An 18,568-nucleotide genomic window follows, 5' to 3' on the forward strand; every position below is an offset into this window, starting at 1 on the left:
TAGCTTGTCACTCAAAAAGAAGAGCAACAGAGCATATTACATAGAACATATTACAGCATGCAAATTAAAACGTGAAAAGCATAACAAATTAATAACTGGCATCTAAGAATATTTATTAATGATAAAAACATTTTTAAAGGTAGCATTTTTAAATACAGACTTGTAATCCCAACATAAAGAAGGCTATGGAGGAAGAGCATATGTTTGAGGCCAGCCTGGCCTGCGTAACAAGACCTTGATGCAAAAAAACCAAAATCAGCAAATTCAAATTTTAACAAATTTAAATGTTATGTTTTGCAGGCTGGGTGTAATAGCACATTATACAATCCTAGCATTCTCCAGAGGTTTACACAAAAATATTGAACGTTTGAGACTAGCCTAGAATACATAGGAAACTCCAAGCTAGCAAAGGCTACTTAGTGAGATCATAGCTTAAAAACATCCACAAAACTATGTCTGTGTGTGTGAGTGTGTGTCTGTGTGTGTGATGGTGTATAAAGGTTAACTAGAATAATTTACAGAAATAAATTATAATATAACAGATACACTAGAGAACCTGTGAGTCTTACTGAATTGCACTAATAGGTGAAAAGGAAATTTTTCTCATACTGGAACACCCACTCCTCACTGTAGAAAGGATGGTGGAAACAAAGTCAGCATCTACAATACCCCCGCAGCCCCAGAGAGGTGCCATCAGCTAAAGAGGCCCAGAGCTAAAGAGGAAGAAGACAGCAGCACAGTCTCAGAGGCTCTCACTATGAAGGGAAAGAGCTGACTGGGGGAAGGGGAGGGGGACCTGAGGGATACAAACTTAACCAACACCAAGGCTAATGTCAACCCGGCAGGGCAGGTTCGCACAGGTACTTCTTTTGTAATCCCTATCAAGTAAGCGTGGCCTGAGCCTGACATCAGGACACACAGAGTGGACCCACGATACGGAATGAAAGCCTTCAACATTTAAAACCGTGAGGATAGCAAGGGCAGAGAACTGCTCCAGGCTGAAGGAGACGGTGGCCATTGGACTCTGGGTCAGAAGGGAAAGAAAGACCTTGTGGGAGCAGCTGGCAAATTTGTGTGGCGTCCTGATGCCGGTGCTGTTACTGGTGTTTTCTATCAGTGCGATTATGGTTATTCAGAGGAGTGGCCTTATTTTATAGGGGTGGATACGAATATTTAAATGTGGCTGAATCTCTTGTCTGCAACTTTCTTGTAAGTGATTCAGAGGAAGACTGGTCACACTAGAGGGAAGAGAATAAAGGAAATGTGCAGCGCAGGTGGACGTGGCATTCGATGGCGGGGTACGACTGCACCAGAACTTTCCTTAGGTTTCAAATTATGCTTTAAAGGGTGTGTGTACACATGTGGGCACATGTGAGGTTTCTAATGTCTGCCGAGCTTTACACTAGTGACTGCTGCTACACTGCAGACTGCCTGCCTCTGATGCACAGATAAGGACATGCTTTGCTAAGAGAATTTTTAACGCTAAAAGTGAAAAGAAAATTTTTGCCCTGGTGAGTTTTATGTCAACTTGATGAAAACAAAGTTATCCGGGAGGAGAAGCCTCACACTGTCTGTAAACAAGTCGGCAGGGGATGTTCTTGGCTAACGGTGGCCATGGACAGGCCCACGCTCCTAGGACAGTGCCACCCCTGGGCAGGTGGTCCTAGGCTGCATAGAAAGGCAGCTGAGCGAGGCATGGGAGCAGGCCAGTCAGCCTATTCTTATCCTTTCCTCCCTCCCCCCTCCCCCTCCCCCTCCCCCTCTGCAACTCCTTTATTCCCTTACCAGCATAAGGGTTTTTGTCTATGTGTCATATGTGTGCATGGAGGCCAGAGGAAGCCAGGTGCCCTGCTCCATCACTCTCTGCCTTATTCTCACACAGGGATTCTCATGGGGTCTGAAAATGGAATGGGGACTCCCATGATCCTCCTGTCTCCCCTTCCCAGTGCTGGGGTTGCAGGCATATACAGCAATGCCCAGCCTTTTACATGGGCGCTGAGAAACAAACCCAGATCTTCATGTTTGCACAGAAAACACCTGTACCCACTGAGCCACCTCTCCAGGACCTCACGGCACATCTTACCCACTGAGCCATGTTTGGGGCCTTAAATTAGGGTCCAAATTTTTCTGTAAAAATGCCTACACCTTATTTCTAACCCTGTCTAAAATCAGCCAGTGTTATCTGAGCTGGATAATAAATAATACAACAAATTACCTAAGAGGCCTTGTTCCCTTATTACACCAAAGAGAAGTCAGTAGAGAAAATAAGCATTTAACCTTCAAGTTCCCGCCTACTAGTCCTATCTGATTTTCATTAAGCAGCCTAGAAAAATCTAAGGCTCTAGCTTAACTGCATTCCCAGAAGCACACTGTAAGAAGATGACTAACTACTGACAGCTTCTCCAGTACCATATGTCTCCCAAATTTTTCAAAGGAAAAAACTGTCCCAACCATTATTGAAACAAATGTCCTACCTCCTGCAGCTGGAGTCGGACCTTAGTAACTGCTCGGATCCAGTGTGCTCTGGCTTGGGTAAACGGTGAAGACGCATTCTCCTCAGGAACACTTGGAACAACAACAACAAAAAGATCTTTCTTGCAAATAGCAGAGGCAACAAAGTGACAATACTCAAGGCAAGATTACCAAATATCCAAAATAAAATAGTTCTGTGCCCATGCCTGCAGTTGGCTAGTGAGTCTAGCCACAGAACAACACAGTTCTCAACACCTATTTTGCAAACAATTCCTCTTTAAAACAACAACTCCTTTCACCTTTTCACACACACACCCTCCTTCTCCTTTCCCATGTGCACAGACACTGAGAGGTGATAAAACAAGAAGCCATGGCAAGGGCTCTGAGTCGGCATCAGTGCACACACCCGAGAGGCTGGATGAACATGTCACCCTTGCTCTGCCACTGCTGGGGACTGCGGCCTCCCCTGGGACTTTGCACGGCTTTCTTAAGAGAAACTTTTGTTCTGCAAACCCTTCTTGCTCCACTACTGTGGAAGACTTACCGACACTGAGACTACATCAAAAGATGACATCCTGTCATCATTTTATATGTTGAGCTCCCTCAGGGACACTGTCCTATGAAGTGAACAGTAAACATGGCCAAGTACTTCAAAGGCAGACTAGCCAATCATTGAGGTTTTCGACTGGAACAGGTTATCTCTGCCCTTCCTCCTTCTGGAGGCTACAGTCAAGGTAGCACATGTAAAATGTATGCGAGTCTCTGACGGCATCTAATTGTTCTAAACCATTAGTGAGCACTTCTGAACAAGGTATTCTGACCAAGAACTTGGCTACCATGTGCAGCTGAAGCCTGAAAGGAGACCACAGTGGAATGAACAAGTACTCATGGGAACGAGCACTTATTTCACTTCTCTACCAGGAGCTCAGCTCTCACCACAGTAGGTTAGGTTCAAGGTCCATAAAAAACCAGCCTTTTGGTGGGACATCACCGAGTATGGGGCCTGGTCTAGACCTCAGTCTCCTGGGCCTCCTGACTATTACGTGAACCACAACAGATGACTAAAAAACAAGAGTGGAGCTAGGCATTGGAGTGCATGCCTATAATCTTAGCAGTCAGGAGGTTAAGTCACAAGACTGGAGCCAGCCTGGATAACAACCTAAGACCTTACCTTTAAAAAAAGAAAAAAAGGAAAAACAGAGAAAGTAACTTTATAATAATCTTCAGGAAGACACATGATTCATGCAGCCACCTGGCATTCCTTGTCCTGGTCTCCTAGTTTTGTGATGAAATCTAGAAGTCTGACAGTCTTAGCACTCTACCCTCGTGGTGTTCAGCTGGGCACAGGGCAGGACTTTATACTTGGGTCTGACAATGTCTGCGGAGTTTTGGTTGTCACTCTGCTCACTGCTATTAGCATCTACTGTGTAGGCCAGAGAATCTAACAAGTGCCCTAAAATGAACATGGTAGTTTCCCATAGTAATTATTTGTCCTAAACAAAATGTCAACAATACCAAAACTGAGTGGTCTACCATTCCCAAATCTCTCAGGTATTCTCAAGAAGTTATCTCAGTGGTATAAAAAGAACACTCAAAAATGGGAGGGAGGGAAGAATGGGAGGATACAAGGGATGGGATAACCATTGAGATGTAATAAGAATAAATTAATTAAAAAAAGGAAAAAAGAACACTCAAATTCTATATAAAACTTTATTACAGGATTCTTAAAGGGTGACTTTCAGTTACTCTTCAGGCTGTATTTACACAGGGTCTCACTATGTAGCTCGGGTTGGTCTGCAGCCCCTGATCCTTCTGCTTCAGCCTCCAGTGTACTGAATTACAGGTGTACACCACGCTTAGATAAAAGACACATTATAAAATTTTCTTCTTACAGATACAAAATACTCGACATACTGCCAAGCCATGAACACTTGCTTTTTAATTATAGGCAGATGTTTTAAATGTGTCAGATCTTCCTCAATTCTTTCCTGATTTTCCTCAGACAGAGTAAAACAGAACCAAACATCAAGTTCACCAAAGAAATTAAAATATGAATAGAGTAAGGTATAGGCAATGGGAACTATTGATCAAAGCAATCTGTGGGGCTCAAGCCCAATTTATGACTCAGAGGATGCCATCTGTGGGGTCAAGACTGCACATTCAAGAAGTCCTGGTGCACATGTACCTCAGTAACATAGCCCCTCACGTATCTTGGGAGTTATACCAAAAAATCAAACGAAGATGTACCAACTTGACCATGAATGCTGTGGCCCCCACCCTACCTAGCTGCAAGAAAATAAGTGAAAAGTGTTTTTACTCAATAAGAGACACAGCAGGCAGCACGTGAGCTGGTCATCACCTACCTCTCCTGGGGTCCTAGGGTGTGGTCCTTGGGTAGCACCAGATCTGGAGGGGGGTGGATGGTGGCATCGACTCTCAGCTCCTTGGGTTCACCGGTTTTCCCTTTCTCTGACTCACATGTTCCTTCCAAGGCGTTTTCTTGTTCCCCTAGGGCAGCCTGGCCATCTCTGGAGAGGCTTCCATAACTGTGGCTAGAATGCATGGAGTCCCTCTCCCGACGGTCACCATCTTGCTCATGGCACTGGTCTAGTTCACTGAGCAGGGAGCTTCCTTGGCTCACGTTACAGGAGGAGCCATACCTACTGCTGCTGGTAGGGCTGCGAGAATGGAAAGAAAACAGAATGGTAAATAAATGCAAACCAAGGACCAGACGGCAAATACAGATATACCTGGGAACTAGTGAGTGCGCAGGACAGGATCATACACGGGAGGGTCCTAGCAAGCGAAGGCAAACATTTCAATCTAGACAAATTGGTCTAGTCAACCTCAAAAGGGAAAAGACAGCATTCTACGCCTCTGACACACTCAACCTCAGCTCTGACTTCGAAGAATAGTTTACCTAATTGTCATCTGTCTGCAGAATGAAGAAATAGTAAAGTGGCCTGCTGCTGGCTTACAAACTCTTTACTCAGTCTTCTAAAGAAACTTTTCCAGTGGCTGTGATTAAAGTTTTCCAAAGCCCACATAGTAAAGTGAAGGGAATTGAGTCCCACCCCTTCTATTATTTAATAAACAGAAGTCCTCTGAAATTACAAAATGTGTGCGCCTGGGTCTTAACAAAGCAGAGAGACGTGTTCCTTCAGTCTGCAGGATTAAGTATGAAAGCCACTGGGTGATGAAGACCAGGATTAAAGAATTCTGCAGGGGAATTCCACAGGTTTCACCACCACAAACCAACAGTGATACCCTTAGCGGCACAGGAATTATCCCCCAAGACCTATCTGTCCATCTGCTGTCCATGAAGTGAATTAAGTCCAGCACCTCTGCATCTGCACTAAAGTTATCTCTGAATACAAGGCGGGGCCAACTCAGCCCTCTCCATCACCTGCATCCCCAGGCACAGAAAGGAACATCCCCCGCTATAAGAGTAACTGTGAGGACAGCAGGGAAGGAGACCTCAGGCCAGAACAGTATCAAGACGCCCGCCAGGATGCTTGGTCATCTTCTAAGGGTTTCGATCCTCTGTGAGGATAAGGGGTCAGTGATGAGCTCTGAGACCAGGCAGCCTGTTTGGACATCTCCATACCCTGTCAAGGGATACTAGCAGGCATCCTTCTGGAAAGCTTTTATGCAAAGGAGTTGGTTTTGCTTTGTTTTTGCCAGAATCAAGTCTTTAACCTAAGGTCTTCTATTTACCTTTAGTCAGATTAAGAGAAGACGTTGTTGCTGTCCAAGGAGATTTTTCCTATGGGTCCTCTCAGTTACCTGCTATTTTCAGGCTGGTGTCTGATTCTTCAGTACATACTAGCAGAACACACATCACCAGGCCATTGTTCTAAACAGATCTAATGTGCTCTCTCTGTCCTTCTGTGTCTCTCTCTCTACTGTTCAAAGTAGATCTATGTTTGGTCCAGAAATCTGAGTAGCATCTCTAGGCTATATATTGTGCAGTGCTTGCAATCGGGGCAGTAACCTCTACAGATGGCCCTGGTCAGTGTATCAGAGACCCTAGACGTTTCAAGTCCACGTGCAACAGAATATGGAGCACAGATCATTCTAAGTCAGCCTTTGAAATCCATGTGGAAGAGGACATTCCCGCACCTGGGGCTGCAGGTGGAATACAGGTGAGCCTGTCATCCTTTGCACTTTGTGTTTTATTTTACACTCTCACAGCCACTGGGGAGACATCTTAGAAGACTTGGAAACACAGCCAACTACAACTATTCCCATCTATTATAAGTGTCTGAGACCCAAGAAGGTATTCTATCTGATTATATACTTATAATTATAGATACCGCTTAAATACTCGCTGCCTCTTCCTGTCCTCCCCTCTCCAGAGCAGACCAGACTATGTAAATATTCTTTCCTAATGGTAGATCTCCATGTCCACTAAATGAATTCTGTCTGTCACCAGAAAAGGGAGAACGATAATACCCACACATATGTTTTTGTCATTTAACTCCTAATTAACATGAAGCTTGGGTACTGGGGAAGACACAGGATGGACTGAGAGCAAGCTAATATCTACCACTAATCATTTGCATCATAAATGGTCAATTCCTTAAAACCATTTATGATGTCTGAGTCGAGAACAGGCCTTTTGTTGGTCACTGGCTCCTTGACATCCTCCAGACTGACTTGCGGCCCCACATTCAAAACAGAGGCAGTGCTAGCAGACACCTCTTCTTGCTTCTCTGGCTGAAGCAGGCCAGAGATGGTGCGGTGCTCTTCCTTGTGTTTCTCTGAAGGACAGGCAGATCCAGACAGACTGCTGTCTGTACCCCTGTCTTCTCCAGAGGCTGAAATCTCCAGCTGGCTTTCCACTTCACCAGGTCTTGAAAGCCCGTGGGCACAGTTGCCTGGCCTGGCCTCCACCTGTTCAGTGGCTCCAGAGGGTTGGGTACAGATGTCAGCTGGTTCAGGACTAGCACTAGGTATTTGAGAAGACTCCAAAACTTTGCTAGCCTTGCTGACGATAAGGTCCTGGTCACCATTAACAACCACAACTGGAGGAGAAGATTCTGCAGGCATTTTCTCAGGGTCTCCTTTATTCTCTTTTGTCCAAGGAAAAGAAAGATCTAGTTTCTTTCCAAACACTAGTTTTGGTTCATTTCCCAGGATGCCCCCTTTCCCCTCACTAGCTCCTTCAAACAGAGTGGACAACTTCTTAAAACCTGACATAAAGCCAGTTTCTGTTGCCATGTTACCAGATGAGCAAGATGGGTTAAAGAGAGAGCTCAGTGTCTTCCCATGGTCAGAAGAAGGAGACGGGAAGTGAAGCTTTGGCCAACTGGCCATATTTGGTATCTCAAAATGAGATCTTGTCTGTTCTGTTTCCTGGGAGGCTGCAGGTGGATCTTTTGGGCCATCAAGTATACTAGACCTTTCTTTGGCACAAAACACAGGTTGCTCTTGCAAAGGGTAAGAAATGGTAGCTTGTGTTTCTGGTGTGGTACTCTCACTGGCTCCTGCCTCATCAAACACTGAAGTACTGGCTTCTAGAGAAGTGGTTGCAAGCCCCGGGAACTCCTGGTCTGGGCTGGCTGTAGCTGGCTCTGGCTCTGGCTCTGGTTCTGGTTCAAGAAGTGGTTGGCTTGAAGGGAGAAACTCTTCAGCAGGATCTGGCTGTGGCTGTGCTGGAAGAACATGCTCTGCTTCCAAGGATGCCTCTGTGTCTGTGCCCTGCAAGAGCCCCATATCTCCTTCATCACTCAAAGATAGTACTCCTTGTCCCATATCGTCCTCTGAGACAGAAGATGTGGCAAGTACTTCAAGACATGGGGGTTCTGAAATATTTTCAGGAGTATTACTCTCCTCGATTCCAGGTGTTAGTTTATGGTCATCTGGCAAGGGACTTGATTCTGACTTTGCATCAACCACAGTCATGCTATGGGTGCTACGAGCAGATTCCGAATTGAGTCCTGCGGAGGTGGCGTCTCCATGCCAGTGTTTTGGAGGTCCTGATCCCCTAGGGTCTCTGGAATAACCACTTTGAAGGCATGAAGTATTTACATATGGTTCTTGTTTATGTGTCTCTGGTTTGGGACTTCTGAAAAATCCAAACAACTCGCTTTTGAGGGGCTGAGATGATGCATCAGAAGAAAAAGGAAAAAATGAATTTTTCTTTGGAGATTTAGGAGAAGAAAAAAGTCCTGAAAAGGTCTTAGGCTGTTCAATTAAGGACCCAGAAAATGATTTTACTTTGGTCACAAACCCTGAAAGCATTTCTACTTTGGAGCCTAACACTGATTTATCTTCTAATTTGTCTGCATCTCGGTTCTGAAGGAGCCCCGCATGCCCTGGGTCTGGAGAAGCAGGTGAATCCAGGGTCTGTGCTGAGAGACCGTTAGGGTCATTTTCCAGTGGCAAGTTCAATGGGCCAGTGGTCAATCTTTCATTTTGGTGTTCAGTACAAACATCTAAATCGTTGAGCTGCTCATTCAAACCATTCTCACGAGGGAAGGGCTTAGCTGCCAGGTCCCTGGGGAAGGTTTCTGGGAGGGAAGCCTCTTCTTCCTGAGGAGCTGCCACTAGGGTTTGTTCCTGAAATTCTGGTAAAAGAGGAACATCATTGTCTGGCAACTGATACACTTGGAAATCAGAAGCAGTTGTCCCTTCTGCTCCTTCCTCACTGAAATCCACTTTTCCCTGGGTTTTCTCCACATGGAGCTCATCTGCAAGGAAGGCAGTCAGCTTAGCGGCACTGCTAGGGGAGGAGCAAGGAGCCACTGGCTCTTCATGAACTGTTTCCCAGACAACACTTTCTTTGCAACCCTTAGGACCTTCCTTTGCCGTTGTGTCTCTAGGGTCTGCAGAGACAAGCGGCCTCCTACAGGGCTGGGTAGTCACTGGAGCAACTGTTAGATGGCTTTGCTTTTCCTCAGATGTCTGCTGCTTCTCTAAAAAAGACAAGTTAAACAAACTGAAAGCAGAGCTGTTTTGAGAGGCATCCTTCTTGATACTTGAGCTAGCCGTGGAGAAAAAGGAAGGAAGAGTGAACAGCCCTTCTGCTTGAGACTTGGCCCTTGGGAGAGCTGCAGAGACTTTGTTCTCAGATTTTTCAGATCCACTTAAGAAAGAAAATATATTCTTTCTGGTTGGCAGCTCTTGTTGGGATGCAGATGTAGTAGTTGAACATTTCCAGTCTTGGTTGGGAAAATTATCTTGCTCATTTGTATTTCTTCTACTCTGAGCATCAAAAGACTTGTTGCTACTCCTTGGAACCTCTGTTCTTGTGGATATGGCACCAGTCCCTTTTGAGGAGCCTCTCGGAGACTCTTTGGGACTACCTGTTAAGACAAGTGGACTTGCTGATTGCTGCAGCAGGTGGTCTCTGACAGGGTCCTCTTTCTCTTTCAGATCAATACTCTGCATCTCCCTCGTTGATGGGTCTCTTAGCCCACTGTCATCAATAGTGGTCTGTTTGGTCAGACTTCTAATTCTAACCTTTTTTGAGGAAACTGGTACAGGAGGTAAGTTTCCTGTGTCCTGATGCATTAGGTGTACAGGGTTGGGACTTGACCTGCCTTCATCCTCATCAGTAACTGAAGAAGCAGACCTATTTTCAGTTGTCTGTTTGGGAGACACATTGGTTTTAAAGAAATCCCCAAAGGTACCAAAAAAAGTTGAAACACCAGAAGATTCTTTCTTTTCCTGAGATGAAATCTTTCCACCTTTATCACCATTCTTTTCCAAGTTTGACGATTCTTCCTTATTCACTTGGGTTTTAAAGAGGTTCAAAATTCCAGATGCCTGTTTTTCATTTGTCACTGTACTTACTGAAGAGTCTTCTTCCCAACGGAAGAGTCTCAGTGCACTTTTAAGGAAAGGTCTCTCAGGTTCTTTGGAAGGCTGGTCCTGCAGAAGCTCACAATTTCTATGCTCATCCTTACTAAGCTGTGGTGCAAGAGGATCTGAAATGGACTTTGCTGTAATAATTTTAACATTATCCACATCTGTTTGAACTTTAAGAGTTGTTTGACTTACTTGAAAACCAGATTTTAATAAACTTTCTTTTTCTGTATGAACATTTTTATGAAAAGGGATTTCTTGCCTTATGCTGCCAGTAAACTCTGGCCCATGGACGCTGGATGCAGTCTGCCTCTCCAAATCCTTAAGCTGGCTTCTGCCCTCCTTTGTGGAGTTACTCAGGATTAATGGCTGAAGACCAGCACATACGGGCTCACACAACTCTGGTTGCTGGTCTGTTTTCTGAATGACCAAACCATCTACAGGTTCGCTCTTGTCAAAACTCACACTACTTCTAACCAAAGCACCCAAAACAGAAAGTACAGGTGTCAATTTGTTCGCTGAAGATGTTTCTTCCTTTTGTGAACTTTCAGTCATACTCTCAGGATGAACTAAAGAGGAAGCTTCTTCAGAAGATGACTGAAGCAAATGGAACCTGGAAAGGTGAGCTGAGGACTTTTTAGCTAAGGGCCAGTTCATGTCTCTCTCTATAGCTGGGCCTCTATTTAAGACATGACTGCTCATATTTCCTGGCTTGTTTCTGAGATCCAATATACACTCAGGGTCTTCTGAACAATAGGGTCTCCCTATGAAAGACCTAAAATCTCTTTTAAACTTTTGAGAATTATACCCTGAAAAATCCAATGGTTTATTCTTTTGGTCAAAATTTGACTCCAGCACTTGAGAAAAGGTTTCTAGATTTACATACAATGAGCTCTCACTTCTTGGCAAAGTTACAGATAAATCAAGAGGGTCTTCACTAGGTGCTTCTTCAACATACCATACCAAATTATCTTCCTCGTCAAGAACTTTAAGACTATGGGTAGAAATAACGTTGTCATCTAACCTAATAGTTGGGAGGGCATCTGTCTGTAAGTTATAGTTCAAATATTCATAATAATAATAATAATCAGGTATAAATAAATATACATACTCCCCAGTTGAATCAGTGAGGAGAGAGTATATATACTGGCCATCATGAAACATAAAGTATCCATAATCCCCATCCTCTGAGGGCCACCAAATTCCATTTTCAAGATATGATAGCCATTCCTGATACTCATAACCAAAACTCGAAAAGATCAAGTTTTCATCCATTCTTAATGATTCTTGTTGCAGTAGCGAACACATAATTTTTCCATAATCTGAAGAGTAACTTAAATCAATGGGCAATTCTTCTAGTGAATTCTTGGTCTCATTAGCTGGAAGATAACCAGAGTTTCCACATAATGAGTTGGCTGCCCACATATCACCTCTTATAAAGTAACCTTCATTAAATGCTAACTGGTCAGATGATTCAGATAGTAAGTCATATGAAATGACACTCTTTGGAATTGTGCCCCACTCAAATATATTTGCATTTTGATCTTTTTGGCACAAATTTATTACTGGATTTTCTGAGTCAAGCCACAAGAAAGCATCTGCTGATGGAAATGTGTTTTGATTCAACAAGCGATACACTGGCTGAAGTCTTCTGGAGTTTTTAGAGGAATCTTTTCTATTAGGATCCCATTCAAAACAGTTCTCATCAAAACCCTGATAATAGCTTGGATTACTTAAAATGTTAGTATTTAGTATCTGTGAACTTAACATATTTGACCTTTCATGTAGTTTTATTTCAAGGTTATTGTTTGGTGTTGGCCTCTTAGCCAAAGATTTCTCTAAGACACCCTGGTCAGTACAATGGAGTATGTTCTCAGAAGGGCAATGCTTTTTGCTCTCCTGGTTTTTCCATGTAGGAGGGCCAAGGTGATTATCAGCCCAACCATCAGATGATGGAACAGTTTCTTTTGATAATGACGAAGAGTGTTTTATAAAGCTAGAACTTCCATTGTTTTCAACCTGGCTCCTCTGATTCTTAAAAGTCACACATGAGTCAACAGGGACTTCATCTGGGGATAAATGCTTACTTCCATCCAAACATTTTATGTCATCTAAAGACATGAGCTTTGCTTCACTTGGATTATAATTCACACTGCTGTTTGATTTCAAGTTAAATATTCCTGAGAGTAAAGAGCCGGAGGTATTATTGTTATGGTGGAAACTGTCATTTTTCAAGTTGAATTCCTGTTGAGTAGGCGTATTTTCTAGAGAAGCAAACCTGCTTAAAAGGCCAGAAAAGAAGCCTCTTTGAATTCCTTTGTTAGAAGTTTTACTTTCAGTTTTGTTTTCACTAATGCCATTAACCAATGTGGACTTTGAAACGGCAGAAATAAGCTCTGATGAAGAGTCTGACGTGAAGGGAAACGGCACTTGTGGAAGAGTCTCAAGCTCTTCTGAGGGTTCCAGAGTCAGGCGTTCTCCAGGCACAAGCTCAGGGCCAGCCTTTTTTCCATCATGCCCTACAGCTGCATGGCTGCCTGGGCTCAACTCCTCTAAACTCCCAGTTGTCCCAAAATCACTACTACTACTTGAGGTTGGGTCCGACCTTACTGTATCGTGTATGCCATCTTGAGAACAGTGTGTCTTGTCACTCTTATTAAACTCCTCTATGCTATTAAATTTCTCTAGGTCATTATGAATATTTGAAATTGAACTAGATTTTAATGAATTAAGTGTGACATCTTCGGGACAGTTTATTTGGTCATTCTTATTGAGTTCCTCAGTACTTCCCAGTTTCTCTAGATCATTATGAATATGTAGAAATGAATGAGACTTTACTGAGCTAAGTCTGGTGTCCACGCAGCAGTTTTGCTGGATCTCTTTCTCAGTGGTTGCTACTGGGCCGTGAAAACTCTGGTTATTAACAGTGTTAGAGCTGTGCATGAGAGGGAATGTAAACACAGGAAAAAGGCTTCCTTTCTCTTTCACATCTTGATGCTTTTCAGAATGGCTAAGAACACTGAAAAATGGAATCCGTAGTTTTCCGCTAAATGAAAACGAATGTCCATCTTTCTTACCATCCCTTTCCTGTCCATCTTCCTCTAGCTTAAGACTTTTTGCAGACTCTGACAAAGTTTCCTTTTGACAGACCTCAGGAGATGTAAAGAGAAACTGACTAAATGATTTTCTGAGTGGCTCGAGGAAATCATCATCACGGCCAACTTTGTCTTCCTCTACTGCATTTGCAGAAGGCTCTTGATTTGCAAAGGTACTGCCAGCAACACCAACATGCCCGCAAGTATCTCCAGCACTTAGTTTTGGTTGGTTGTGTAGCGGAGACAGCTCTATACAAGGTTTTCCTTCCAACGGACTCTCAGTATCACCTTTCCTTCCTGTACTACTAGCTAAGTTTGAAGGTTCATTGGCCACTTGTGAGCACAGCAAATCTTCCCTTGCCTGCCTTTGGAGATCTGTAGTTTCTCTTTTACTTCTATTTACAGCAACGAGACTACTATTCCGGTTGTCAAGGATGTCCTCACTTTGACTTGACTCGGGACCACACCCAACAAGGCTTCCTCTCCTCAGAACTTTGCTATGCTCTTCATTTTTAGTCTCCTCTTTCTCAGAAAATATCTTGAATGGAGTCAGCATGCTAAAAACAGACTTCACAACTGAGCTCTGACTCTGTGGAGCTGAGCCCTTCGTAACAGTTTCTGTGCTGTGCTGAAAGCTCTCAGCATCAGTCTTAGCACCCAGGTGCTCCTTCTCTGAGCTTCTGCCATGTCTGGCAGCATCCTTATCATCAGTTGGTTGAGAGGATAATAAAGATTGCGAGGACAGACTCTTCTCTAATACGGAGCTGGCACTGGGGCTAGGTCCCAAATTAACTGTCTCTGTTTGATTAAGAGTTTCTGTTTTCTCTGGAACTGAATGAACCAGTTTTTCCATAGAGGCTGTAAGATGCTTTGTGCCTGAACCTACCTTTTCTGTTAGTGAACTGAATAAAGAACCAACAGCACATTTTACTCCATTCAGCTCAGGGAAAGATATGGCCTTGGCCTTGGCATTCTGGGTAACAGTTATAGGCTCTGTTTGATGATCCTCAGGCAGTTTCTGTTCTGCATTATCAACAGCAGTATTGTGTTCATGTGTTTTTTCAGTTTTTGAAAGTGAACCAAACCTATTAATCTCTTCTTCCTTCTCAGCTAAATACTCTGACACTGTTTCTACCAAACATTGAAGCTCATCCATTGTGTCAATGTAGTTCTCTTTGGCTCCCTCAACCGAGGAAGGAGTCACATCTTCCACGGAGCATCTGGACAAATCTCCAACTGTATTTGCATCACAGTCCACCCTTTGTAACGGCAATGCTGAACTTGCCACGTAATATTCTTCAGAAAAGTCTCCTATGTTGTAGACACTGGATGAATGCCATGTTGGTGACATACTTTCCTGTTCATCAGAAACAGAAGAACTTAAAAGTTCTTCAGAAGTACTGCTGGCAGAATCATCGAGAATATCTAATGGAGTAAGATTAGTGACAGGGCAGTTAGAGCCAGATGCACTTCCACGGCTCCTTAAGCAATAGGGCAGACCATAGCTACAGCTTTCCAAGTTCCTATTCCAGGTGCTGCTCTTCACAGAACCATTTTTGTAAGGGCACAAAACTAGATAGTTTAGCTTCTCCCTTCCACTGTGACAATGGCCAGAATTCTTGGTGTTGGGATCTCCACATTTGGAATTATTCTTGTTATTATAATACCATCTCTCATTATCTTCAGAATGGCTGTATGAAGGTGTCTTTCTCCTCCTGTCTATCCTACTTTTCTGAGGATATCTGGGAACTGCAGGTGCTGCACACGTACGGTCATGCCTGCTCCTGGGAGACAGCCTTCTGAAGCTGAGCTCCGGGTGCTTTGCTTGGCTGTGGTTCTCGCCATCTTTTGAAAAGGTTCTCGTTTCCTTTACCCTTCCTTCCTTCGAATATATATCACTACATTCTAGAAAGTCTTGTGATGTTTTCTCATTCGCCTCATATTGGTTTTCTTGCTCTTCATAATTAACATTAGAAAAAGCTGAGATAATCCTAACTCTGTTATTCTTAGCCTGCCAGTCTTGTCTGGTGTAAGAAGTTAAAATTGAAGGAATAAGGGAAATGAAAAAGGAGAGACAGAGAAAAGGAAGAAATGAGTTATAAGACTCAATACCTGTTCAATGGGTTTATGGTACTAAAACTCCCAATATGATTTTTTAAAAATCAAACTGAAAAAACATGAGAAGGAAATTTACATGTGTCAACCAATCTTGTGTCAGTATAAAGCTTTTCTACCGCAGAAAAGCAACAGCTTTGATACCAATGTAAGTTTCACTTATTACCATTTATTACTAATTTTTTCAGTTTCTTTTATTTCCTGAGAAACAAAATTTATACATATTTTATCAATATCCGCACTAAAAACATAATGCCTAAGTTTAGAACAATTAAGTACATCCAAAAAATGTATTAAAAATTTCAAAAAAACCTACATTTGTTGATGCTTTTGAGTCTAAAAAGAAAGCTAAATGTTAACTCACTGAATGTTATATATGAGGCTATATGCACAAGATTTAGCCAAATCTTTTTAAAGATTTATATCTTTTAAAAAGAAAAAAAAACCACATTCCAAAAATAACCTTTGGTTATCAGAAGTAACACTCTACCAAATGAGGAAATTATTTAAAGCACTGTAACTTTTTGCTTGTGAATCCAAAGCTATAGCACTGAGGACAGAAAAGACTATGTTTCCTCATGGTGACAGCCGCAAACTCCAGGTCCAGCCTAAGTCTTTATCTCTATACAGAAGTGGTCCACAGACTAGGAGTTTTCAGCTCAGGGTGTTCTCTTAGACATCTGACACTTACATAAGAAATAGGAGTGCAGTCAGGCTTGGTGGTGTACACCTTAATCCCAGCACTAGGGAGGCAGAGGCAGATGGAGCTCAATGAGTTTGAGGCCAGCCTGGTCTACACAGGGAGTTCCAGGACAGCCAGGGCTATGTAGTGAGACCTTCCTCAAAACAATAGACAAACAAACAAAAAGTAAAAAAAAGTAATTGGACTGAAGAACCAAGTGGCCATTTAGCCATTAAAACTCTTTCTTAGTTGAGAATAATAGTCTCTTAGTACTTTCAACACTAAAAATGCCTAAGCTACACAATAGCGAACACAGAATGGCTCGGTTGTCAAACACCACATTACATAAAATCCCTGTTATTCTGGATTCCCTAAGTAAAATGGCTAGGAAGTCAAACACCCAGACACACACTTTTAAAAAAAAAAAATCACAGTCTTTCTATGTAGCACTGGCTGTCCTGGAACTTGCTACATAGAATAAGCTAGCCTTAAACCCACAGAGCTCCACTGGGCTCTGCCTCCCGGTGCTGGGATTAAAGCCATGTGGCACCACACTCATCCCAAACAACTCATTGTTTAACTAGTTTCATTACTCTTGCAGTGTTCTCTCAGAACAACCCATACAACTCTAATTTGGAAAGGATCTTTATTGTTCCAAAGATCCTATTGGACACACAGAAGGAAGGCTGATTCCTTTAAGACATGCCAGTATAAACTACTGTCAGTGAACAGGAACGTGAACACTCGGCACCGTGGCAGCTGTCTGTCAGTCACAGCTACTGCAGAGGCTGGAGCAGGAGGGTCCTGTGAGCTCAGGAACCCAGGCCTGCAGAAGTGGTGTATCAAGAACCTGCAGCCTAAAGTCAGTAAGTAAATAAAGGCAATGCTGGCGAGATGCCGAGAACCCCTCTAACTAACCTCTCACCCATGCTGACGCCAGAAACTTTAATTAAATGCATTGGATCACAAAGTAAGAGTTCAAAGAGCATTGGGAGATAGCCCAGCAGAAGAGCACCTGACCTCACATGCATATGGCAAAAAACTTCAATCCCCAGCATTGTAAAACCAAACAATCAATCAATAAATGTAAGCATTTATTCAATAAGACCATTAAGGAATAACTGCCAACTTCCATGTGATTCTGAATATTTTTTAATATATTTCATTTTAGATTCAGAATATGAGTCTGTGTTATGTTATGGTTGTTAGAGGAGAAAACTTCTTTGAAAATACTCCCAGCACTGACAGTAAACTAGGACATGAGACTGTCCAGCAGGCAGATGGCCTACTGAAGCTCCAGATAAAAATTCACCAATGTAAGCAGGACGCAGTGGCACACGCCTTTAATCCAGCATTCAGGAGGCAGAGGCAGGCAGATCTCTTGAGTTCAAGTCCAGCCTGGCCTACAAAGTGAGGCCAGGATACCCAGGGCTGTCTCTAAAAAACAAAAGCAAAAAATTCACCAACATGCAATTTGATGAAGTGGTGTATGGGGGTGGGGGGGTGAGATCATGCCTATAATTTGATGAATTTTAAAAATTAAAATTATTAGTTAAATTGGAATAATTGTCAAAATAATCATTCACCAATAAAATAAATGATTCAAGCAAGAATGGGTAGATGTTAAAAATCATTGATAAAAGTTGTTGGGGGAGCCGGGCGTGGTGATGCACACCTGTAATCCCAGCACTTGGGAGGCAGAGGCCAGCTTGGTCTACAAAGTGAGTCTGGGACAGCCAGGACTACACAGAGAAACCTTGTCTTGGGGGGAAAAAAAAGGTGTTGGGGGAATGCACTACTGATGTAATCCCAGATATTAATTGGTTATAAATGAGAAAGAGCATCTTTATTGTGGGGAGTAGTACAGCATACACTAGATTTCTTTACCAATATATCAAATAAAGTGTCCCTAATAAGAAGAAAGCATGTGCTTCCTAGATGAACTATGAAGAAAATATCACCCTATCTAGTATTTCTGCCAAAAATGCTTAAAGTAATTCTAAACACAAGGAAATAATCAAATAAAACCAAATTAAATTACATTATCAAAACTGATGACCTTGATTCCTAAAAAAATATATCTTACACAGCTAGAGGAAAAGCACAGCAAAGAAATTTTGATAAAGAAATAGGAAACCCAAATATAATGCTTTGTGATTCTTGACTAGATTGATCATCTGTCCAGAAGGAAAAATACAAGCCTGAGTTTCATCGTGGGACCCTGATTCAAAATAAAATACAATAAAATGTTTAAATGGAGGAGGGAAAATGTGCACAAAGAGCACTGGGAGAACTGGAGAAAGTAGTTATTTGTGTATTAGATAACATCATTGTATTATAACATTTCTTAATATTATCATAGCACCAAGGCTATGTAAGATGAAGGCCCCTC

The 18,568-nt window shown here is 42.7% G+C and overlaps 1 protein-coding gene across 7 annotated transcripts in view; it reads right to left on the reverse strand.

Moving 5' to 3' along the window:
• Positions 1-18,568, reverse strand: part of UNC13B (unc-13 homolog B) — a 199,199-nt gene that overhangs the window by 74,199 nt on the left and 106,432 nt on the right. For all 7 annotated transcript variants that reach the window (XM_084791248.1, XM_084791247.1, XM_084791256.1 and 4 more), the window contains 2 exons: positions 4,836-5,150; positions 2,475-2,565 (listed from right to left, as the gene is read on the reverse strand). In XM_084791248.1, the coding sequence (XP_084647374.1) occupies positions 2,475-2,565; positions 4,836-5,150 (406 nt within the window). The remainder of the gene's footprint in view (positions 1-2,474; positions 2,566-4,835; positions 5,151-18,568) is intronic.

The sequence above is a fragment of the Acomys minous genome (assembly GCF_964271855.1).
Source record: "Acomys minous genome assembly, chromosome: 8".
Classification (NCBI taxonomy): domain Eukaryota; kingdom Metazoa; phylum Chordata; class Mammalia; order Rodentia; family Muridae; genus Acomys; species Acomys minous.